General features: G+C 47.6%; 1 protein-coding gene across 9 annotated transcripts in view; it reads right to left on the bottom strand.

The window, feature by feature from the left end:
* Positions 1 to 920: 920 nt before the first annotated feature.
* The window catches only part of VEPH1 (ventricular zone expressed PH domain containing 1), an 88,628-nt gene continuing 64,792 nt past the window's right edge, over positions 921 to 24,756 (bottom strand). For 7 of the 9 annotated variants that reach the window (XM_048059416.2, XM_048059414.2, XM_048059415.2 and 4 more), the window contains 5 exons: positions 23,680 to 23,819; positions 19,640 to 19,774; positions 14,814 to 14,931; positions 4,872 to 5,008; positions 921 to 1,300 (listed from right to left, as the gene is read on the bottom strand). In XM_048059416.2, the coding sequence (XP_047915373.2) occupies positions 1,064 to 1,300; positions 4,872 to 5,008; positions 14,814 to 14,931; positions 19,640 to 19,774; positions 23,680 to 23,819 (767 nt within the window). In that variant the 3' untranslated portion in view covers positions 921 to 1,063. Of the gene's footprint in view, positions 1,301 to 1,340; positions 2,998 to 4,871; positions 5,009 to 14,813; positions 14,932 to 19,639; positions 19,775 to 23,679; positions 23,820 to 24,756 lie in introns of those variants that run through there. The other 2 variants (XM_067002726.1, XM_067002727.1) reach the window with 2 other exon arrangements.

Genomic DNA, 24,756 nt, shown 5'->3' with positions numbered 1-24,756 from the left:
CGTTACGTCTGTCCCACCCCGCCGCAGAAACAGCGGCCGCCTGGCAATGCTCTGCAAGGAGCTCTCTGAGATGCCGTGGGCTCTCCTGACGAACAGAAGATCCGGATGTCAGTAAAATCACTACAGGCAGTTTTTTTTTGGAAACATCTTTTTCCAAAAGATACATTTTTCTAGGTTTTAGGCAGATTGGGAAATTTAAGATTTTATATCTACTCAGCCTTGATCTCCAAGTTAATTTCTTCAGCTCCAGACTTCTAATTTTTTTCCCTCCTTTCCCTGCTTTCCTCTTTTGCTTTCCATCTTTTCTGCAGTACTTTCTCCACTTTGGAATTACTTTTGGAATTACAACAACAACAAAATACCTGGACATTTTTCAGTTTTGGAGACATTTTGAAAATTTGCAGAACAGTGAAAACAAGTAATTAAAAACAAAAAAAAAAAGGAAATAGATATTTTTTAAATTACATTCAGTTACAAATAGGGGAAAAAGCAGGAGAAGGAGGAAAAAGCAAAACGTGTAATATAGAATTTTATTTTTGAGCCCTATTAAATCTTTAAAATTGCCCCATCTCAGATCTGAAAGAAGAAGCAACTATGATTTTTTTTTTTTTCATGGGCACATAAACAGTAAAAAGGTAAGGTACACTGAGATTAAATAAGAGGGAAAATTATCTTTTCACAGACGGACAGCGAGTGAGGAACGCAGGAAGCCCATACATGCTCGAATGCTCTCGGCAGTGTCCAAAGCCACGGAGACCTCATCTCTCAGGAGCTGGGGGGCCAGGGCCGGGCTGTTTCTGACCACGTCTCCTGGCCTTGAGGCAATCAGGCTGAAGAAAAACCTGCATTTCACTTGCGGATGTGCAAGCTACGCCTACACCAGCACACGGCGCAGCGCTGGGTCCCCCGGTAGAGTTAAAGCTGCCGCGCTGCCCCACGGCCTCCCTGGCCCCTGCCAACAGCCTCCCCCCAGCTTCCCACGTCCCAGCAGCTGCCCGGGGCCGGGGACATTCCCCTCGAGCAGTCTGCAGGCAGCTGCCCCGTTTTGGAGGTGCCAGCAGCCCTACAGGTAGGTGGTGGCCTCTCTGCTCTCCCTTTCTTTCGCCTGCGCGACGGCGACGTTGATGCACTGAAGCCACTCCTCCGCGTTCTTCTCGTCCTTGGCCTTGAAGACGTAGGTCTTGCTGTCGGTGAAGATTTCGAAGGCCCGGGGCAGGCTGCGGTCCCGGCGCTTCTTCGCCACCACTTTAACGCTCTGCACCTTGCTGAGCTCGATGGGGCAGTCGTCGGGGTCGTCTTTCTGAAACACAGGGCGGGGAAGACAAACAAAACCACGTTCATGCGGTACAGCTTCCACCATCCTGTGCGTTGATCCAGCAGTATTTCCGTGAGAAACGGGAGACAGCTCTGTCTGTTAAGGAGTGATAAGCTGTCCCCCTTCTCAGACTCTCCCCAGGAAAGGGAAGCAGCAACTCCTTGTACTGGTTGTAACAACAGAACAAATACTTTGTGTCTGGCCCAGGAATATGAGGGAAGTCAGGGCATTTTTCAGTGGGGAGCGGGGAACGTGGCACAGCTCAGTTGTAATGTGATTTGAAACTGTACAAAGTAGTACATCTGTGAAATCTTGGCGTCGTGGTAAGAGTGGGGATGTGATGCAGGGAGTGTAAGAGATGGTTACGCAAAGTCACAGACGTTTCCTGCAGGAGATTTGTGAGCTCATCAAACAGATACGAATTGTGGTTTCCAGATGAGAAGTTTAAACACAGGGCTCTGATTTGTCAAGACCGTTTAGGTTTCTCCTGTTGAGCTTCCTATGCTTTTTACCGAGAGGAGTAAGGCAGGTTTTCCAAAACCTTTCTGCTCCTACCATGCAGGCAAGCAGCATCAATTCCCCATGTACCAAGAGAACTTCGCACCCCGTGAGCAGCCCTTCAGACATAGATGCCTGCCTAGCAAAACCAGTCTGCTCCCTTCATGTTATGTCATGGACACACAGAGCTTGACCTCAAGTTGCTAAAGAAAGTTGAGAATGTACCCTAGGCACATTTCTGTGGAAGGAGTTTACCACTGTTTTCCAGGAGTCTGGACTCATTTCAGACCTCTTCTATTTTGGTTTTCTAATTCTGCCCCTTCACCCACTGGCCATACAATCGCTTACGCAGAGCAAATGTTGTCCTTCTGGTTACTTCTGCGAAGGGAAGGTTTGTAGTGGGACTCCGGGAAGAGGCAGGCACAGCCAGCTGGCTATCTCACAATACTTGCTCTGTGCTTGGTTTGTGTTTTCAAGCGAGCAGCGTGAAAAGTCCAAACACCCACGCGGCGCCTGTCCCTGCTCAGCGACGCCAGAGATGAAGGGGCAGAGCTGTCACGCTCAGCCAGGCGAGCCCTGTGCTGCTTCGGGCACCGCAACGAGCACCAGATGTGGCTGGGCAGAAACCTTTCCTTTTTGATACAGAACCATTCACCGGCAACACCTCAAGCCGCCTGGGCGCATCAGCGCTCGCGACTGCAGCGCTTTCAGTGCCTCCGCTGCCTCCCCGCTGCTGATGGCACCTTCCCTTCTGCTGCTCTCTGGCCCAGCACCAGCACTTCGTTGCCTACTCCCTGTCTGACGTTGACCAGACTTCCCCGGCACTGAGAGGCAAACTGCTTCACCCCACAAGGGTGCAAAGATGCAGGATCAGGGCGTGAGAAACCGCTGAGCCCAGCCTGGGACGCGCTCCCTCGCAGCTGCGGAGGAGCGCAAGGAGCCTGGCTGTCTCCTTCGCCTGCTGTCAGGGCACGCTCAACAGAGTGGGATTTGAAAATCTTATTTTGCACTTTTATTGTCTGAACCACTTCTGTGCAGTGCCCTAGCTCCAGCCCCACTGCAAGGCAAACCCTTTCTCTTGGTGTCTGCAGCAGTCAGCTCTGAGCATGCACACAAGGCAAGGTGGAGGGCTCACGGGGTTCGCAGGCTGTAGCCCAAGCAATGGTTAACAACAGGACTCAAGTCTGTAATTTAAAAAAATAATAATAATGCAGAAGTAACAGGATATAACGCAGCAATTTGAAAGACTGATTGCCCAGGCACAACAACCCGCTACTGTCCCCGGGGGCTGGATGCCAGCCTGCTACTCGGAGGAGCCAGATATTTTTGTTCAACTTTAGAAAAAGCAAAGAAAATTGGAGTTTGCCAGCTAAAAAAAAGGTCAGTTAACCTATATAGACTCTGCTATTAAGCAAAATCTGCTGTTTGACAACCTAACCTGCCAGCTTCATCTGCCACCAAAACGCTGAACGCTCCTCACGTTAACAAGGAGAGCGCCGAGAATGCAAATGCAAGGAGGCGACTGCTACATGCTAATCGCATCCCAGGAGTAATCAAGGTGTTCTGACGTGGCTTTTGCTTGGCTTGTTTGCAGAGCTAATTAAATCCGCTCCATTAAATCCATTTCTTTAAGCCAATCAGCTTGCTAGAAAAGTGACAATTATTCTGACACCTTAAGAAGGAAACATCAGCCAGTACTGAACTGAAGCTGGAACACTTGTATGGATTGAACCGTCTTCAAGATCTCAACCAAACACCAGAAAAAGTCGCTAGAAAGTAAAGAAAAGGCCGTTTTATGAAGTACTTGCTCTCAAGAGGGTCGTACTGCCCCATGAAAGGCACTTGTTTCTCCTAGGCTGGATGCCCTGATGTGTTTCTTGGAAGAAGGGACTCAGGAAGCCATTTCAGAAGCTTAAAGAGCTTTGCTAGGTTTCTGTAAAAAAATATACTGTTTACCAGAAATATTAAGGCTTGGTTTTAACTGGAAGATGCTGCTATTTTTGGTTTATCTAAGAGAACACTATTGCAACAAAAATAAAAGGACTATTTTGCCCAATGTTTGATAATTTTCATTGTGAACAGCTGAAGAAAGTTAGTTTCTAATAAGTGACAAGTAATAACTATTGAGGACTGGATTCAATTACCTTCTCTTCTACGCCCAGAACAAACTTGTCGTTGAGTCATATTGGTGGAAATTTCAAACAATTTTGCAGAAATTTCAGCAGAGTTACCCTGAATTTAGATGAGGGTAGAAGTGAAAGAACAAACTTGGTTCCTCTCGGAGAAGAGCACTTCAGCATCACCTTGCTTTAAGCAAACCTGCACCTCCTGTACAAATAACACCAGTTATAACGCCATCATCTCAAGAACAGTTACTAACGTACAAAAGCAAGCAAGGCTTTTAAAAAAAAAGTGAACTGTTGTTTCATTTTGGAGACTGCCCCGAGATGCTTGGACGGGCCTGACTTCCCAGCCATGCTGAACACAACTATCTCACCCCGAGCACTGCAGATCCTGTGGCGCTGGGGACCCAGGAATCACCGCTCCCTTTCGGCGCGTTGGCTGTGGCTGCACCACATGCCATACACTCAGCAAGTGGGAAAACAGATGCACCTAAGCAGAATTTATTGAAACTTTATCTAATGAAATATGAACCGCTAGCCAAGACTGACAACTAGAGCTTAGCCCACTGGAGTCCTGTCAGGATGGGATGCACTCATGGAGTGGGAGCTTTGGAAAACCTGGGAGGTGGTGCCGGGTGCCTGGAGGCAGCGGGGATGATGCTCGGGCAGGGGGGGTGTAAAGCACCGAGACGTGAGGGCTGCATCCCCATTACCCTGAAGAGCAGCACTGCCAGCCTAACGCTGAGTCCTCTCCAGAGTCTCACGCTCCTGATCCAGAGAGAAAAGCATAAACAGACCCTGTGAGCGAACGCTTGGCTGAAGTCAGCCGTGTGGTGTACAGAGCCCATGGAAAAAGCTGAGTGGTGAAAACCTCTGGGAAATGGTGATGCGGAGGAGGGAAACAAAGGGATCAAACTGACGTTCTTCTGACTTACGGATTTTCCTTTCCGGAAGAGCAGCTGGTTGCCAGCCAGGGTGAAGTAGCGAGTTTTCCACCTTTTGATAAACTTCCAGCGGACTTGCTTCTCTTTGAGCTTGCCTTCCATCAGAGGCTGGCCGTCCTGATTTACCACTGCGGAGGTGAACACACAGCGAGGGGTTAGTTCTTTCCTCCCTCAGCCTCAGCGGAAAGCCAGGCTTTGCCGCGATGCAGAGGTTTCTGCAGCGTGGCTGTGTCAGCGCCAGCCTGCATTCCTCCCGACCTCAAGCGCTCAGCCCTTGGTCAGATTTTGCTTGGGAGGCCTGACAGATGGAGCCGATGGCTCAGACCGCTCTGCCTGTCGCTTTTTCTATTATTCCTTTATCCATCGCATACTTCCCCCACCATAACGCCTCCCAGTTGTTCCTCGGCCCTGCGATAATAATTTATAGCCTTGTGCGATTAGAAGTCAGCATTCGTGCTGTCTCGGAGCTTTGTGCCCCACTGCAGAGCTCGGTGCCGTTGTGCTCCTGCTCTGGGGTCTGAGGGAGAGGAACAGCTCGGGGCTGACACTGCGCTCCCCTTTGGCAGCAGTGGCCCCGTGGAGGGAGTTCAGAGCCAGGCTGGGGATTTCTGTGCGGGCTGCCAGGCCAGGCGCCCGTCCCACGGGAGCCCCCGCCAGCCCTAGGGCTCACAAACAACTCCAGCCTGGAAACGTGAACTCTGCTCAGCAAGAGGTGAAGGGCCTTGTCCCAACGGCACGGCCTTCCCTCCTCATCCTCCCCTTCCCTCCATCAGGACCAGGCTCCCTCACTTGTAAGGACAGAGGCGATTTTCGCCAGCCCCCTCTTCTCTCTTCAGAGATATTTCTGAAGTCATTTGAAGTCAGTGATCCACTGGGTAAAATCCAACCCTTACAGCAAACCAAGGGGTACTTCTGCCCTGTAAATCTCACAGCACTGACCCGTTGGGATTGTGATGTTTTCTGTCGCTTTTATGTTTTTAAAGTAAACGATTTGTTTTGATACCGGCCCACAAAGGCCAGGGCCTCACAGCTCAGCCCACGCAGGGGTCAGTGCCGCCCCCACAGGAGCAGTCAGGGCCCTCCACTGTCACCGGCTGGGACGGCCAAGTTTTTACTGTCTTGTGGCAAAATTTACTTACAGATAAACTACTAGCGTGTCATCAACCACTAACACTGCTTTCCTTGTACTGGGTGGCAATAGCCAAAGCAGCGCTTGTGCCACGCGTGCAGGTAAATGCCACCCATCAGATGAAAGAAGGGGTAGCTCTGCCCGAGTCAGACGGCTCAGCGCCATCCAGACCGTTCATCTCCCACAGCGGTCTGAGAAGTGACTTCAGCCTGCCTTAGAAAAATAGCTCAGGTTTGTCACCACAGGTTTTTCTTCTGTTGATTCCCTTGCAAAGACCACATAGAATCGTTATTGCAAAAATATCGCTATGTTTAAAACTACTTTGAGAACTCAGAGCACTGCACGAATGTTGGGAAGCCCTGCGCTTCGTTCAGGGTGTGGTTGTAAAGCTGGGGCCACCTCCACCATCAGCCCCATGGGCGCGGAGTTTCGGGAGCCAGAGGAACGTCCCCAGACCTTGCCCCCAAGAAGGAAGCTTCCAGCACAAGGAAGGCCCGGCAACTACGAGGATCACCCTGGGCTTTAAAACGCTGCCCTCAGAGCAGCCTCGAGCTGCTGCCCTCGCACACGGAGCAAGCAATTTTTAACTTTTGTAATGCCACTGTTGGTTCTTCTTTTCCGCTTTCTCTTCTATTTTTAGACAGACAGGACAGGACGGATCAGATGGACTGAAGAGCAGTCCAAGGCGTAAGCAGCCTGAGAACGGATGTGTTTTGATGTGATGTTTGGCTTGGAGTCCTTCCCAGCATCTGTCAGATAGCTCGTTATCCTCTGGCTGGCCGTGCTCGCATACCTTCGCAATTCAGCTTTATCCAGCAAAGCTTTTTCTCGAAAGCCTTTGCTGTCATCTGTGCGTGGCCCTTCAGAGCCCAGAGCACGAGGGGCCGCTGTGACACCGAGGCCCTCGGGAGGACACGAGGTGAGCGCGGTGGCCAAGGGCAGCCACCACAGGCAGCGCTGCTGCTGCTCTGAAGGGCTTCACCTGGGGCTTCAGAGGCTTTGCGGCTTTTTGGACACGCAGCTCTCTTCGCTACCTCCGCTCTGGTAGTGGGAAACAATGCAAATGCAATGCATCAGTTAGATAAAGAATGTATGCTTTCCCCAGCGCTGTTTGTGTTGGCAGAACTGCAGGCATTGGGGGTCTTCAGTGCGTACTACTTCAATTTCCTCCTGAAAGACTGCAAATATTTCTGTCGCTGTAGACAGCAATTTTCTGGAAGGAGATACACTGAATGAAAATGGGGGTGGCCAAGTTGCAGCCGCGATGGGGAAGCACGCCTGTGATTTCTGTGATAAAAAGGTCATTTTCCCTGCTCCCCGCAGCACCCCTAGCTCGATGTGGCAGCTCTTCTCTGCGTATTCTCATGCCAGCACCAATACATTACAACACCCAACCTGACATGGGACAAAGTAAAACAGAGGCTTATTTTCTCCCTGAGCAATTTTTTGTCACTGCAAAACCGCACAAATTTACGGGGAAGCTGGTTTGGGGCTGCACCAATTTCACAACATGCCTTCCAGTGGGACGGAGCCACCTCTTACAGTGTGCCCCTTAACAAGAACTTTTCAACTGTGTTAAATATTGTTTTCAAAACAACTACAGATACACGTTTTCCTTTGTTTAAGAAATTCCCTCAGCTGGCAAGCTTTTGTGCTCAGCCTTCCAGAGAAGCGTGGTTGGGGCGGGGGCAGTTTGGAGATCAATATTCAGCTGATGTGAAAATCCTGGTGATTGGATCAAGAAAATGCATGTTGTTGTCAAAAGGTGAGGGGATTTAAAGCCTTCCTTGGCCACAAGGAAGTTACAGCTTGCAGGGATGAGGTGACTGCAACACCTCTTTGCTGACAGCGGCCCAGTTGGCTGCTGGGGATGTGCACAGGAACCCCACTGGAAATGATGGAGCTGGGGCTGGGTTTTAACTGAATGACGTACAGGCTCGTACCTCCATCGTTCCCGTTATTTGCCATTCACATGTGCAGGCTCTTGGTGGAGGATATTTTGCCACCATTAGAATATGCAGTTTGATATCAGGAAATACTATCTCAGTAGCATGTAGGAGATAAAAACAGGGCACGGTTCCATATCGTCTCCCAAGAGAAAGTGTCAGAACTGCTGCTACAAAGCCAACTCAGTGAGACAGAAAGCAAAAGATAAGACAGGATAGGAGTTTTACTTCTAAATGAGAACTATAAAGAATTCATAATGTGTACAGTAACTCTCAGACCTTGATGGCAGATGTATAAACATCTAGATACAGCAAAACACAGTTTTGCTATGAAAAGACAACTGCTCAATGTCTGGGTCTTGTGCACCTACCTGGCTTCTGATCCATGGGAGCAGCTTTGATACCAATTCCAGTGCAGTAGGAGCATGTTCTAAGCCAAACTAAGAAGCTTTAAAGCACAAAGTTTTCTGCACTGGAAGATACTGAGATGGCTGGTGGTCAGGAAAACAACATGAGAAAGGAAGTTGATGTGCAATTTTGTCCCAAATTGGATATTTATGGCCAAAATCTTTCAAAAACTGGATTTACTAGAGAAATGCTGGTCTGCCTTTAAGCACTCAGTGGCTGGAACCAGTGATAACAGAGCACTTTTTGTGTACATCCACAGAGAAGTCCACAGGGAATTCTGCTGTCAGCTTCCAAAGTTGTCATAATGAAGCAGATGCCAGTATGTCTGAGGGTCTGATTAGAAGAAAAAGATTCACAAAAGATAAGAATGAAGCTCTTTTCCAATATTTTTCTAAGTCCTTTTGCTTATTTTGATTGCGGTTAGCTTCACGGAATGACAGAATAATTCAGCTGGAAGGGAGCTCAGGGGGTGCCTCATCCCACCTCCTGCTCAAAGCAAGGTCAGCTCGGGGGTCAGGCTAGGTTGCTCACGGATTTATTGATCTGGGACTTGAAAATCTCAGCAGCCTCTCCAGGCAAGCTGTTCCAATGCTCGATCATCCCCACGGTGGGAAAGTTTTCCCTTATAGCCAGCCTGAACATCTCTCGCTCCAGTTTATACCTCTTGTCTCCTGCGCTTGCACCCCTGGAAGAGCCTGGCTCCACCTTCCCGATCACCTCCCCGCAGGCATGAGGCCACTACCACGTCCCTTCAGCCCGGCCTGAACCAGCCCTCGTCCTCCAGCCCCAGGCATCCTGGTGCAGCCTGTCCTGGTCCTTAGTGGGATTTTACTCAGTCACCACTGCGGCGGCTGAACCCATGGTGTGCGGAAAGTAGGAGTAAGTGCGCAGGGTTCTGTTGGCAAGGGGCACCAGAGCAAACCCGCACTGCCTCAGAAATGCAGAGTTACTCTTCCCTCTGAACTCTAGCCAAAACCAAATGCACTCGCTGGTGGCCCCATTGCTTACCACATCGAAATACCTGCATTTTTAATACAGTTAGAATAATTCAAAAAATGCAAACAACCGCCAATTGGTACGTGCACATTCCTTATACACAGATGGATTGCTGGAACCCTACGTCTAGTTCTGATTTCTTCACCTCGCATGAATCTAGACAAACTAAGAAGACTTCAGAAAAGTCATACAAGAATGATTTAAGGCTGATCTTTCATACATATGAATATTCGCATCATGGGAAACTAATGAAGTGCATTCTCTTTAATTTCTTAAGCAAAGATCAAGATGTGACATGATAAAATCTACACAGAGATTTTCCTCATAACAGGGAAGGGCCTAACGTGATCCAGGTCTTAGAGACAGCCCAGAGATAAAGCCACATTTTAACAGGAGGTTAATTTACCTAAGCAACAAATGGGTTCTCCTTCACTTGACTGTTAAAAAACAGGTTTAGACATCTTTAGAAACATATACTAAAGTGTTACAGATCAAAGAGAAAAATCTTTGACATAAGCATTATTGGACTGGATTCTTTAGCTGTTGTTTTACAGAAGGTCAAACTAGGGGATCACACAATCTCCCCTGGGTTTGAAATCACTCTGTGCAATGGTACGCTGACATATCATGAGCATAACATATCTCTAGCTTGAAAAAAAAAGGAGTTGAAGGATTCAAACTATCTACTATATATTTGTCATTACATTTTTTTTTTCCTGAAGAACACCCAATAAGGCTAAAACTATTACCCAAACTCAAAATGAATAATTACTTGCTATAATGCCCATTGCTTCTTAAACCATCTCAGGAAAGAGAGACTAACTGCAAAATCAATTCAACCCTGAATAGTACCCATTGATGTAAGAGTCCTCCGTGACATAAGCTGGAATTATTTTCTACTGATTGTATCTCGCTTTCTTTGCAGAACTACACTGCATCAAACTTGAGGTAGTTTGGGTAGCGAATAAATAGAAAACAAACAAAAAACCAAAACCAAAACCAAACTCTTGCAAGATGAACTCAAGTAAGAAAAAAACAAAGTATTAAATCTTCCATTTGATGAAACAAAGCCATCCACAAAAATTCAGCCCAATCATGAATGATCTCAATGATAATAAGCTCCTCTTAACTTGAAAGAATGAAACGTGTGGGTGGTAAGCAGAAGAAGATAAATGCAATTAACCTAAGGGAATATGGATTTGCTCTCTTTCATTAATTATCACATTTGGTTTTGTTGAAAACCTGGAAAGGACACATTACTGAATGCCACTTTTTATAATTTTCAAGCGAGCATTATAGCTGGGATATTCCAGTTCACTAGATAATCACCACTGCTAGCAAAAGATAAATGTATTCAGAAGTTAATATGGTGTAGGCTATTCTGAGTGAATTGCTTTTTTAAGGAGGAATTCATAAAAACCCCTCAGTTTTACCCGAATCATTGCCCATGGGCACAATGTCTCTTCTGCAGCCCACAGGGATTACTGCAATTTCTTTGTAAGCTTCCAGAATCTGGAATGTACTGCAATTCCCTCACAGGCTATCAAGTGGTTTTACTGAATTTTTTTGTGCAAGAGCTTGTGAAGCCAACTGTCGATACAGGAGGTTATGTTGAAATGAAGCTCTTAAAAGCCAGCTTTTCCTAACAAGAGGCACACTGTATTTACTAAAATTTCAGATGCCTTATGTCCTTGCTTGAATGGTTATTGTTAAAAAAAAATAAAATAAAATAGTGCAACTTGGTTTTCCTAGCTCTGGGACCAGCCGCACAGTTAGGGCACGTACGCGTATGTGGGCAGATGAGTAGGGTTCGCAGGAATGCTCTCTCCCTCCTTGGCTCAGGGTTAGCAGGAAAAAAAAAAATCAGGATGATTTAACAGCACTTCTGGAAGAGCGTGGTCATCTAAATAATGCTTTAAAGCAAGAAGAATGCATGTGAAATAGGCAAACTTTCTCTGCGTTAATTGCAACTGCCTCTTCCCTTGCTAACTCGGCCTCCCAGCGGAGCGCGGCTCCGCAAACCTTCCTCATTGCATCTGCAAAAACCATCACGGAGCTGGCATCCCGAGGCAAGAGCCAGGCTTTAAGGCATAATCCTTCCCTAAGTCTGGGGGATAAATGGCATCTTGCAACACGGTATCCAAAAAATGTAACAAAACCCAACATTAACAGAAAACAAAAGAAAATAATAGAAAAAGAATTTCCCTCTGAATTCCTTCTTTAAGAAGAATTGGGTTGCTAAACAGCATTGCTGAGAGGGAGAAATATTTTGTCTTTCAGAAGTACTGGTAGGTTTCAACAGGGTCCGTCCGACTGTGGAATGAGGATGAAAGATGTCTCACAGCCTTTACATTTCTTACACGCTCAAGGGGATCTCTGGGCCCTCTTTTTTCTGTCACATCTTACAAACCCCCAAAGACCCTCGGGTGTCCCCCGCTCTGGCACGAGTTCTCCCATTGACACAGAACTGCATCTCCGACACCGGGAACTGGCCATTTTCCTGCAGGTTTTGCCCCGTGAAGCACTACCTTCCGTATTCCCTTCGTGTGTCTTGACCCATTAAATAGTTCGTTCTCTTTGGCTTCTAAAGGCCTTGAGGACTGAGAAGCAAGCTGTGATATTCACAATGTGCCGTACAATTGATTTATTTTTTTTAAACTGAGACAAAGAGAAATGGCCTACAAAAAGAACAGACAGTTACAGCCCAAAAATATTGCGTGCTCAGTTCCTCCTGTTCTTGGCCATCCCCAAAGGCACCCCATAACTCACAGCCCTGGCTCCAAAACCAGGAGTAAATGGTGATTTTGTAGATGCTGACATTTATTAAAGTCTCCCCTCCTCAGCTGCGGCAGCGGGGGACAGACGGGTGGCAGGGTCACCGAGGGAGGCAATCTCTCCTGCCGACACCTAAGGAGGTTCCTGCTTTGGAAAACTCTTGTGCAGGTTTGGGAGGGGCCGGCGCAGGGAGCTGCATTTCCCCTGCTGTGCATTCGACTCGTGCTAGTCGACGTGCACCACTTGGGGTTGCTGCTACTGTGTTTTATACCCCCGGGGATATGAGCAGGGTGATAAAATCAGTGGAGGGATCAGGAGAAAGAGAAAGGGGGGAAAGCAAGGGAAGGAGGAGAAGGTGACTGCTGGGTTTGGGAAATGGAGATACCTGCATGAAGCAATAAGGAAGGAAACGGTTGGGAAGAACAGACTGGGAGGAGGCACATTTTTCTGTCCCCATAGGTTAGGGAGAGTTACAAGGTGGCACATGTACTCAAGAGCGTGGAGGATGCCCCTGGACGTTCGGAGGAAGGCCTGCCCTTCTCAGGCATTGAAAGCACTCGGGGAGGTGCCTGGAGTTCGCAGGGTTATCGCTGCCCACGGGTTAGAAAAAATCCACAAAGGTTAGGGACCAACCTCGCAAAGTCTTTGACCAACGTGCATTTATAATCCCCTGGTCATCGCATCCGCTGAGCAGGTGGCATTTCACTTAACAGCTCAATGCTGTCCTTGCCTTTTTTTTTCCCTTGGGCTTTAGCTGACATTATACAAATGCAAGCCAAATCAAAAGTAAATGTAAAAATATTATAAGAAGCAATATAATTTACAAGGGCCTGCATAAGTCCCAGCACACAGGGCTGAAAGGGAAACAAGTGCAGTCTGTGCCGACCTGCTGGCCGAGCCGCTGTCCCCACCATGGCTCAGGCACGCCGAGGACGGATGCTTTGCACCCATCTGGCCAAGAGCTGCTGCTCTGGCTCACCTCTGCGCCAAACCCAAGCCCTTTTTGCACCAGCCCAGCCCAGCGATGTGTAAGCAGGGGAGCAGCGTGCCGAACCCCACCGCGGGTGCTCGAGGGCATGCGTCAGCTCCCACTTCCCGGGGGCCGTCAGCACCCGGCACCACACGCAGTTTACGCTACTCGAGATGTCAGCTCAAGTGCTCTGAGAACAGACACGAGAGCCTCTTGTCAGCGGCACACAGACGTCCCCACGTCTGCACGCTCCTGCTGTACTCGCCCAAGAGCAAGGAGGAGTTCACTGGGAACCGCGGCCTGGCATCGGGGTCTTTCGTTGCCTTTCCCCCCCCGTGTTCAGAGCCCTTAGGAAACACCAGCCCCATACTGCCTGTACAGGATCCCAGACCCAGCACCACACTCACGGGGTCCTGTGATGTCTCCAGACTAGTGCCAACAGCCAAATCCACGGCATCAACAAGGACATGGTGCCTCACGTTTCTCCGAGGATTGACTTTGCCACCTGTGTACAGTCCCTTGGCTGCCCTACCAGCACAGTCAGTAACTTGCCACGAACACTCCCCTTTTTGGGCACACTGAGTTCTTGAAATTTCAAAACAAAGCTGTTTTGTTAAGTTTTGAAATTTTCAGACAGACTCTTTCCGTGTGGCCTGACACACATCTAACACTGACGAGAGGGACAAGCCACGGTAAGGCCGCTGCACTGAGGAGAAATCTCAGCTCAAAGCGTGATTGTTCTTTTAGGGAGGTGAGTTCCACCTGGGAGCTGTGGAAGAAGGAAAATGGTCAAAAACCACCATGAAACGAGCATAGGCAGCTGTGCCACCATGCTTGCAAGACTTACTAGATTCAAGGTTGATGAAATATAAAGAGATGTTAGCTGTTGAAATAAAGAGCTGAAAAAGCAAATTATTCAAAGGCTTGGCTAAAATACTCAGAATTCTTGGCCAGAACTGTGCAGGCTATCTCAGTGTGGCAAGAAAATCTAAGAAAAAGGCCATCCTCTGAATTTCAGTGCACTGATCTAAAACACATGGGTAACAAAGAGCTTCGAAAAAACATAAATCACCAGAATCTTTCACCTTGGACAAAGTTGATTGTCCCCTCATCCTGTTTTCTATAACGCTGTTTCAGTATTATGGCTGGTCTTAAGAGTTGCCTTGTTCTTAAGAAAATGTGCACTATGGACTCAATTGTATTAAAATAAGTAATTCTGTGGAAAACCCTGTCCACTGCTCCTCAGGATGCCCTGTCAGATGAAGAGGACATGGACTGGCTGCAGCATCTATGCCAGCATCCCCTGACACGTGGCACCTGGGCAGTCTCCAGTGGACCTGAGACGTGGTCCAGAAGATTCAACTCCTTTACCTGGGTGCTGCAAGATGGGTGCAGATCACTCCCACTCCCCAGGCGTTAGCAGCCATGCAGATTTATGAGTTTACATTAATTTCGGATTGTGTCCCCATAAGCATACACCAAATAAGGTTTGTGTTTGACTATCTCACCAGAAATGCTCAGACAGAAGGAGTTTAATGGAGAATTCCAGTTAAAATAGACACTGTCAGTGCTGTGCTGGGAGCTTTGCTGTACTTTTTGCATAGCCTCTGCCACCGTCACCATTCCTGCACAGAGCCACGCCGCATCCTCCACCCGCCGCAGCCCAGCCACCGCTCGCAGCCCGTCGGGAACGAAGGCAGAGCACTCACCTGTTGCCTTTTCGGGGTTATTGCACATGAAGCACTGCCACGTTCCCGCTTCCTCGCTGTAGCCGAACAAATCGAAGAACCTCACTTCTTCCAGGTGCATCTGCACGTGGTCCAGATCCTGGGCCAACAAGGAGAGAAACCAAAGGCACTTAGATGGCGAATGGCTGCAGTTAGCACCTCGGAGCCCCCGTCACAGCGGGCGCTGACATGTGTCCTCTTCTGTACATCTCACGGGGACGAACAGCCTGCCGGGGCAGGCGTGCTCAGCAGGACGCACCTCCCTCATCACCAGCAGCGCCTAACCTAACACGTCAGGGAGGCAGGGGACTCGTCTGCGATCTTTCGTGCCCCTGCAGCGCTCGCAGCAGCCCTGGTTTGTCTCCGGCTGAGCCTCCTGCATCACCTCCAGCCCTTGTGGGACCTTCCCAACGAACAAGGCAGTGCCGCCAGTCTGCCTGGGTCCCTGGCGCAGCAAGTGCACACCGTGCCTTTTGTTGTTGTTGTTTTTGTTAAAAAAGAAGTCCTGAACCTCATCCAAGATGCACTAATACAAATGTTTAACATGAATGTCTCAAAAAAATGCCGCAACAGCAGGAGTGATTTATTTTATGCAAAACACATCCAGGTAAACACGATGCTATTCTTCCACTGAAAGCAGTAAGGAAAGCAAGGATTAGGCAAAGTAAAGTAAGGATTATCCAAAGTAAATGTAATGTCTGACTTGATGAAAAACCTACAGAGACTACATCTGCATCTTCAAGGATGGGAAAAGCCAGGAGATGCTCTTTCTGAGGCACTTAAAACACTGTATAATTTCAAAAAATACTGTTATCTTGCATTTAGACAAATGTTGATGTTAACTAACATCAAGTTTCTCGCTACACAGAAGGAATTGCCAAGACCACTCAGAAAACACTCCTATTTGTTTACCTGGCATCATCTTAGGTCTGTAATACCGCACACAGCAGCCCAAAGAAAACACGGATTTACGCAGTAAATGGGACAAATACCCTCTCCTGCCAGGGACACGAGATCCACCCACTGAACAAGGCTGTACAAAGGACAGAACTGTCTGATCCCAGCCTTTCCCATTTGTTTCTATCTCAAAAGCTTTAGAGAATGAGAAAGCAGGAGCCTGTGAGTTCTGTGAGACCCGGCAGCACGGCTGCTCTGCTCCCCAGCCTCTCAAAGCCTGGCAAACAGCCGAGACACAGTTCCTTACAGTAACTTACACAGTTACTGCCCCAAGAACTGGAACACCCAAGGCCACTTCCCTGCCCTCGGGGACCCCAGGCTGGGCTGGGACTGAGCTGGCACCAGCTGCTCCCAGGTGCCCTCTCTGAGCCTTAGAGCAGAGTCCCGATGGATTTCAGGCTGTCTTAAAGACTGGCAAGGCAGCACGCGAGCAGGACTAACGTCACCTGAGCTCCAGACAACGAAGGCTTTCTTTCCTTTGCAGTAGGGAAAATGTGCTTCACAGCACAGGGGAAAACAACAGCCACACGCCGAAGGGCTCGGACGCACGTTGGCTTTGGTTGCAAGAGGGTGCTGCAGGGCAGCAGAGCCAGGCTCAGCTCTCCTCTCCATCCTCGTGCAGGAGATGAGTGGCCCAGCTCCTTGGTGCTCCTGCCAGTCCCCTCCTCTGGCAGCCTCCTCTGGCCTGCAGGGCAGGCACAAGAGAGCAGCTGGCGACTGCCCCCAGGTCTCCTTTGGTGTCTGCAGCGCGTGGGGAGCTGTACCCACTGCCGCAAACCTGGCGCTTCCCTCGGGTGACCCACGGCGTGCATGCACCCCCATCTCCGGCCGTCCTGCCTTGCCCCAGGGCACTGGAAATGGCCGCTAGAACTTGATTATTTTGCTCTTTATGCATTGATGAAGTTCTTATTGTCCTCCAAAGAGGAATTTTATGCATGCAAGGAATTTAGCTGGCTGCTGCACTGTGTAACAGGAGAGCTGTGCAGCCTCTCTCCGTATTTCTCCCACCGGTACGTCGGGAGTGGATGTGGTGGTCTGAGCGCCCACCGCCTCCCTTCAGCTGCTTCATGCGTGGCGTGGGATCCAGAACTGCCCCCCGGGGCAGGAGAGCTGGCTCCCTGGGGAGCAGGACAGACAGACCAGCCCCTTGGTCCCCCATGGAGGGGAGAAGTCCCCCGGCAGGGGACAGCAGCACAGAGCTATCCCTGCACACCTGGGGGGACGCAGGATGGACAAAATGCTTGGTGGCGCTGCTCTCAGCGGGTCTGTGCGGGTCATTCTAAGTGCGCGTGGACTGAGCTGCACAAAAAGACCAGGACATTTGCCCTCCTGTGAAAAACCTTTCAGTGGCTGCAGTGAGCTAAAGCAGTGAGAGAGGAAATCAGGGAAATATCAATGCGGCAGTCATCCTTTTCCACTCCATACACCTAGGACACCTCAAACGAGCCACTTAGTTTAGGAGGTGAAGCACAGGGAAACAAATAAGCCTAATTGGAGAGGAGAGATTTATCTCATCCTCTCCCTACATCATCTTGAAAGCTTCAGTGACTCCATTGTGAAAATGTGGCAATTCTTTCTGCTGCGTAAACTGAGATAGCAAACAAAGGGCAAGGAAGAACAGAACCAACAACGGCTTAAAAATGTTAATTATTCTCTTGCAACACTGCTCAACAAAAGGCTCTCTCAGAGAATCACACGGGGCTTGTAAAGTAGTCACTGTGTCACTGCTCTGACACAGCATGAGTCAACACAAAGACTTCTGCAAAGGGCTCACACCAGCAGAGCTTTTATAATGTGTTCTGCGTGTACTTTGATAAAGAACTATGAAGCAACTGAACGGAAATCTGTAAGGATGTACATCTGGAAATGCTTTACTTCTGGCACATTTTAAGCTGTGTTGTATAAATATTTTTTGTGGCATGAACAGACTGCCCGGTGATACAGGACATTCTTTCTGTAAGCTAGGTATTCGCTGCAATTCCTCACACACGCAGCTCAGCCAAATTCAGATAGCTGTCAGTGATATAAATCTGCAAGCATTTCTCAGAATTTACTCCAGAATAAATCAGTGATGTAATAGATTTTTCTCCAGGTTTACGACATTCTTTAGAATACATATTAAAAAAAATATTGTAAATTCATTTATTGCAGAGCAGGGGTTGCAGCAAGGCTTCACTGAGGTTCCTGGTGGCTTCTGGCCCCAGAGCTTTCCCCACGTGCTCCCACATCACCCAAGTTCCTCAAATCCAGTACAGGTATTCAGATGTCACTGTAACACAAGGTGTAAAGCTTGAACGTAACACAGGACACTGATGCTGCAGTGGATTTCAACCATTATGTTTTGGAATCTCTTGATTTCAAAAACCAAGGAAAAGTGCTATGTTTACCGAAACAGCCACCCCCAGAATTTTGCATTCTGCATGACTGGAAGAGGAATAATATTACCTGCAATCATTTTGTCAAATCATTCGCTGTGTTTGAAGTTCTATTAGTTACGGGAAGAATTTCTCAAACTAAAATTTCAGATTACTTAGTAAATTAATCTGCAACTTCTGGAGTTTCCAAACTTCCATTTTCTGCCTCATTCATGAAATCAGCGAAGATCAGTATCTCATTTTCCAGCTCCGCTATTTTGGGAACTCAGAGATACTCATCCTGTTACGCAGTGATGAAAGTTCCCAAAATAGGCCAAACGCTAGTATCTGAAAAATAGTAGTAGGATTATGCAACTGATGCGCTGGAGACTAATCACGTTTCTAGGGTGTTGGACGTATTTTGCAGAATTTGTGCACATGATGCACTACATCTAATTCTAGCCATGAAAGCATGCTCTTTTCTAAGCTCTTTATTCACCCCAAACTCTTCTACACTCCTCCAGCTCTGACTTTCGACTACTAGCTTTTGGCACGGACTCAAGTTAAGCCACTACTGAGCAGAAAGACATTTCTAATGCTTTCGGATGACTCAGGCTAGGATTTCAGAAGCAGCTAAAAGACTTAGTGCGAGCTGCACTGTGTCTAAGTCAAACTGGCCCATAAGCTGGGTGTCAGACGTGGGGACCCCGCTCCTCTCACAAGCTGCAGTGGCAGTTCCCACTTCAATGCAACGCTATCTTGGAGGTTCAGAAGGTGTTTCTAACAAAACTCCCGTTTTTAAATCACCCATAACCTTAGTAAATTAATCTTATTCAGTCAGACATTTCTATGCCTCGAAATATCCTGAGAGAGAGTATTTTAAAATCATGTTTGACAATTCATTTCATCCAATTTCACTGGATGGAGATGTTCGGGAATAAATAGATATTTGTTTTACAATCCTATAGCGTTCTTTTCCAAGAGCCTGATTAATAGCTTTGAAATAGCGTTCCCTGAAATCCTGGAGGCAGTGAACAGCTTTGAAAGAGTAATCTTTTAAACTGATGGGGGTAACTAATGGTGCATGTGCAAAAGATCGTTTTCATAAAATCCAAGTCTGTGTTTAACTAGGTGAATTTCCTAGTGGCTGCCAGACAGTCCATAACGGCAGCTAATCTGAATCTGGAGTTTAAAACTGTGAGCAGGAAAAACTCCATATGTAGCATCACTAGTTTTCATCACCTTGGAAACAATCCACATAAAGCGTGTAGGAGTGGCTGGAGAAGAAGCCTGGAGATCTTTCAAAGCACCATACAAAATAACACCGTGGACCCTCTGCAGAAAATATAATGGCTGGGGAAACATTTCCCAATCTCCCCACAAGCCAAGTGCTTCCTATAAAAGGGCGGTCAGAGGCATGCACTGCAAATTGCCATATGGTCACCCAGCACAAGAGGACTTGGCACATTATTAAGAGTGTGGTTCAGAGATGCTTACCTTTTGGTGTGGAAATGTAGACTGGATCATGGCAGTTTCAAAACTGTGTGTCCCCTTGAGCTGTGTCTTCTCCCACAGGGCCTTGAGGACTTGCACAGAATTACTCTGTATTGACAAAGGTTCTGCAAACAAGCTCTGAAGAAAATATTGAAAACAGCATTTCAAGCATTTTTTACTTGGCCATTAACAAAGAGCATCTTGTTCTTATTTCATAGTGGGACAGCCATGCAAAAAAACGGGAATAAGTTCTGTTCTCTATAAGGAGTTATGAAGGATCAATATGCACACAGTTAGGTAAATGCCCACATATTTAATTTGCTTCTGGGGCTTTTTTATTGTACACTGCATGTCTTTAAGGTCCTCAGCTCACTGTATGACCACGTATGGTCCTTGGCTTTTTATATATCAGCTATTACTACGCACAGCAACTTGCATGCCATGCTTGTATGCAAATGCTGGTCTATGGAAACGTAACCAAGGTAGGCTTCTACAATGTACATCTTAGTGATGGGCTGCTTTATGGAAATGACAGAGATGCCATTTACTAGTCAACGCAAAGAGATGGTCAGCACCGCTGCAGGTTTGTTGTGCTCATTTGGCCCTCAGGCAGGGAAGAGCCGCAGCGCGGGGCTGGTGACTGCGGTGGGTTACAGGGCGGCTGCACTGAGGGGTGGGGGATGAAGTGCAAGAGGAAAAGCCCCATGGAAGCTGCTCAGTGCAGAGTGCGGGAATTGTCATCCCCTGAACACCCATAGCACAAGGTGAAACAGCACAAGATGAAACCTGTTAGGTTGGCTGCTGTTACCTCCAAGACCACCTGCCTCAGAGGACTAGGATATAACATTTGATGTAGAATTATTCGAGGCAGCATAAGGTTAAGTTCTTAATTGTATAAACTGCACACAAAGTCAGTGTTAAAAGAACAGCACTGCAGTTATGAGAGCTTAGCATTATTCCTCCACTACATCTACTACATGATCTTGTAAGTAAAAAATGCATCTGCACGCAGGAGCCAAGTTAACAGTGCACAAGCAAATCTGATTTTCCGTATTTTGAACACTTGATTTCACAATGTGTGCTATGTCCTTTTAACGTAGATTTCCTGGATGGATGTTCCTTGTTCTCTTTCTGAACCGAAGCCTGCCGATCCCAATTCCACCCCCAGGTAAGCCTCAGCCCAAGCCCAAGCCCTACCCCGCAGTAATCCTCCTGGGCTGCCCACCCAGTGCCTGCCCCCCCTGTGAGCCTGGGGATCCCCAGACCCTGAGCCCCCTTCTCTGCACGAGCTCTGTGGGCTCCGGAGAGGAGCTGGCAGTGCTGCACGGGGACGGCCAAACCCTCCTGCAAGCAGCTCTGCCTGAGCAAGCCGCCTGCTCCTGCTTCCGAGCACGTAATGTAACCGGAGGTATTGAGCAAGCGGTCAGCAGGCATTTTTAGCGTGGCCGGGGCAATGCACTTTTTTCCAGCCCTGCTGTCAGAAACAGCTGGATCATCTTGTGCAAATTAAAGCTGAGAAACAGCCAGCGTGAGGCAGCACCTGGCACGAGAGGACTGCAGCCCAATTAACCTGGCTTTGGCTAATTTATGAACGGCTGTCAGGAAGGGACTGGAAAGGGCCGCGGCAGGCAAGTGGCTTGCTTGCCAGCGTGATGCTGCACCCTGATGAGAGAAATCAAACCCTAAATCCTACAGCAGTATGGGATGATTTAACGAACGAATCTGGGAAATCAAGCACCTTGTCTATCGAATAACTGCTCTATTCACCCTTATTCTGATTTTCTTCCTTTATTGATAATCATTTTCCTGTATGACAACTCCTCTCTCAGCTCTCCATTGAAATATGCTCGTCTTTCTACTGGCCAAAAGCTGCTCAGCTGAGAAAACAGGAATAATTTGCAGTTTCACAACTTCCATCTGAGGGTTTCGAAACATGATACAGCTACTCGTTAAAATTTTTTAAATTAAATAAAAAGCAGGGTCTTGAAATTAAGGATATGTTCTGGAGACCTCAGAGAAAAATATTTCTTGTTTCTACTGTTGCAGAATGCAATGTCCAACAGAATATAGCATGACTGGCAAGAAGAGAATAAAAATACAGTAACTTGTACAGAAATCTGCAGGAACTGTGTATTAGCTGTCTGTTAATCTATGACAAGTCTGTTGAAAGCTACATTTTTATCACCGGTCTTTCATTTAACTCATTATTAACACACTATAAAATATATTTTATGTCAAATTTATCTCTTGTGCAATTTCACAGACTTAACTAACATTTTTCCAGGGCCAAATTCAGAGCAGTGTGATTTAATAATAGTTACGTGTCCAGTACATAAAAGTTTTAGGATTTCAAACAAACAAAAAAAAGCACGAATTAGCTCACATGAGGCACCACACCGATGCACTGTAGGTTTGGGTGCAGCGTTCTTTTTTCACAAGAGAAAGCACGAAGTGCTGTGTTTGTGGTGTTTGCAGGGATGCTTTGGGGCAGTGTTGGTTAGGAGCTTTTATGGCAGCATCCTGAGGAAGCAGAGCCTGGCTGGGGCAGGTGGAGATGGGAAGGGGGCAGCGAGGACAGGGAGGGAAAGGCACTCTTCCCCTGTCTGCTGGGCAGCAAGCGAGGCTTGATATTCCCAACGAGGAACGGCAGTGCTGAATTCAGAGCGATCGGGGAAGGAGTAGACAGGGAGAGCAGGTACAATGAAAGACATCAGGAAAAGGCTGGGTGTGGGGGACTGCGGGCGTGAGCAGCGAGCGTGCCGTCGGTGCAGCTGGGTGAGCCCACGGAGCACCGGTGGGGCGAGGGTCGGCGGTGGGGTCGGGGCAGCGAGCGAGGTGTGCCTGCCCTCCTCGTGCCTGCTTCTCCTCCTTCAGTTCTGTGCCTCTCAGTGCTGTGTGCGTATTTCTCAACATCTGTTTCTCTTGCTCTCATTGAGAACAAAATGTTACATTCGTGACATAATTTATTTAATCTCTCTAGGCTCTGTTTAAATTCAACCTCCTCCTTCAGGCTTTCTTTTACAGAGTCATTCACCCCCTTTATTTTCCCCTTCCCTATCATCTTCTTGTTCTTGGTTTTGCTGCTGCCCTTTTCTGCTTCCTTTTCTCTCTTCTCTGACCTCTCCTTCCTGTTGCCTGTTACCCACGAGTAACAACCACGCTGGATTTTTTTAAAAATATTTTCTGTATTTATTTCTAGGAACAAACACAGGGAGGAGTGACCTGACCTGTTAGCTTTACAGTAACTCACTAAGCATGTTTTAAGGTTCAGATCAATCCTTTGTATTTCTAAGTCTGCAGTAGGGTGGGGTGAATGGCAATGGCCAATTCTACAAAGGTTAAGAAAACAAACCTGATCGTTTTATTATAGAAACCTTTTGTTTCATCTTGAACTGTGAACGTAAGGTATCCTTTTACAATTTCACACTATTTGTAACCTATTAGGAAATCCCATACACGTCCAAATAAGGGGCTGCATTTGTAAGTGGCATTAAGATTTGGACAGTAATTTTAGGGTTGGTAGGTGAACAGCACTGATCTAATTTGCAAATCCCACTCAGTCAAAACTTCCACAGTAAAAAAAAAATAAAAAAAAATCCAGTGGGTGCTGCCCCTTGAACATCACCTGAAGTCTCTGGGGTCGATTCTGCTTCCACACGAACCAACTGTGCTTCTCCTGTTCACGTGCAAAGCAGCAGAGCAGCACCTAGGACTTACTGCAAGCTTTGCCTGAATCAGGACAACAAGGTTTGGCCCCACATTGTGCTCTTCAGGCTTTGTAATCTCTACAGACGGTTTGAATTTGTTACATTCAATAGAAATCCTTAAACTGCAAAATCACTTCAACCTGCTGTAGTGTACCCACCGTGGTGAGACCCACAATAAACCTGACAGCTCTCTGAGAAATCACAAGGCTCACAAAAATTCACATTAACAGCACTGTGGATTAGAAGCACATTTCAACAGATTAACCATTAAAACAGGTACATTTCCAGGTACAGCATGAAAAATACAGAGGTGCCACTAATCCGTACTGCACACACCTGCTGGAAGAGAAACATGATGTGGATCCACAGCGGGGGCTGCCGGCTGACGAGGGTGAAGCTGGATTTACTGTACAGGCAGTAGTGGCCCTTCAGGGGACAGCTGAAGAACAGCTTTGCTACGCAGTTTCTCACGGTATCTAGAAATAAATATAGAGAATATTAAAATTAGCTGCACAGAAGGCAGAAGCCAAGTGCCCGTGCTGAGTGGGGATGCACTTCCAGTGCTGCTGCACCCCAGGCTCGTTACACTTCCACTCATCAGGCACCCACAAACCAGCTCCTGGGGCATCCAGAAGGGCACTGCTGTGTCTGTGCCCTCAAATTAAGGACAAGCCATGGGACAATACTAGAGAAATTTTGTCTCAGGTGCTTTAAATCCTCCATAGCAGTCACTCGCACCCAAATACAAGAGGTGTAAGACAGCACACGGGCTGTTACCATTAACCTCACATACTCTGCACTGCTTCGCAGCTGATCGAACCAGGCAGACCTGTCAGAACTGTGAATTGCTTCTTTAAAGAGTTTGCTGGGAAAAAAATAATCCCATATTAGGAAATGGCTAAGGGCTCTGCGAACCCCGCTTCTTCCCAACCACGTGTGGTGCAGGTCTGCTGGTCACACCTGATCTGTGCCTAAACATTATTGACCAAAATCCCACAGCGCTTACGTGGGATCCAAAAGCGCCCTTTGGGACCAGCTGCTCAGCACAAAAGCTATAGCTACGTAACGTTACCTGACTTGAACTTCCCATGCTGGTTTTAACTGGAAACAAAGCCCCTGAGATATGCGATCCTGCTTTTGAAAAATACTGACCTCGAACCTTCATTTTCTGTCTCTGGATGACACCTTGTAATGATAACAGCATGTTAGGCATAACCTCATCAGGCTGCTTTACTAGCTTAAAATAATGATATCATTGTATAGTCCCTTTGAACAAGAACAATGAGTGTTCCAAGGTAAAAGGCATGGAAAACAGGAGGTGAAGATCCTTAAGTGAAGACCTCGGTGCTGCACCCGCATCACCCAGCTGGAGAGCTGGGCTTGACGGGGGGAACAACCAGTCCCAGCGGCTGC

The sequence above is a fragment of the Anser cygnoides genome, chromosome 9 (assembly GCF_040182565.1).
Source record: "Anser cygnoides isolate HZ-2024a breed goose chromosome 9, Taihu_goose_T2T_genome, whole genome shotgun sequence".
Classification (NCBI taxonomy): domain Eukaryota; kingdom Metazoa; phylum Chordata; class Aves; order Anseriformes; family Anatidae; genus Anser; species Anser cygnoides.
This window is presented reverse-complemented; position numbering and strand designations above follow the sequence as displayed.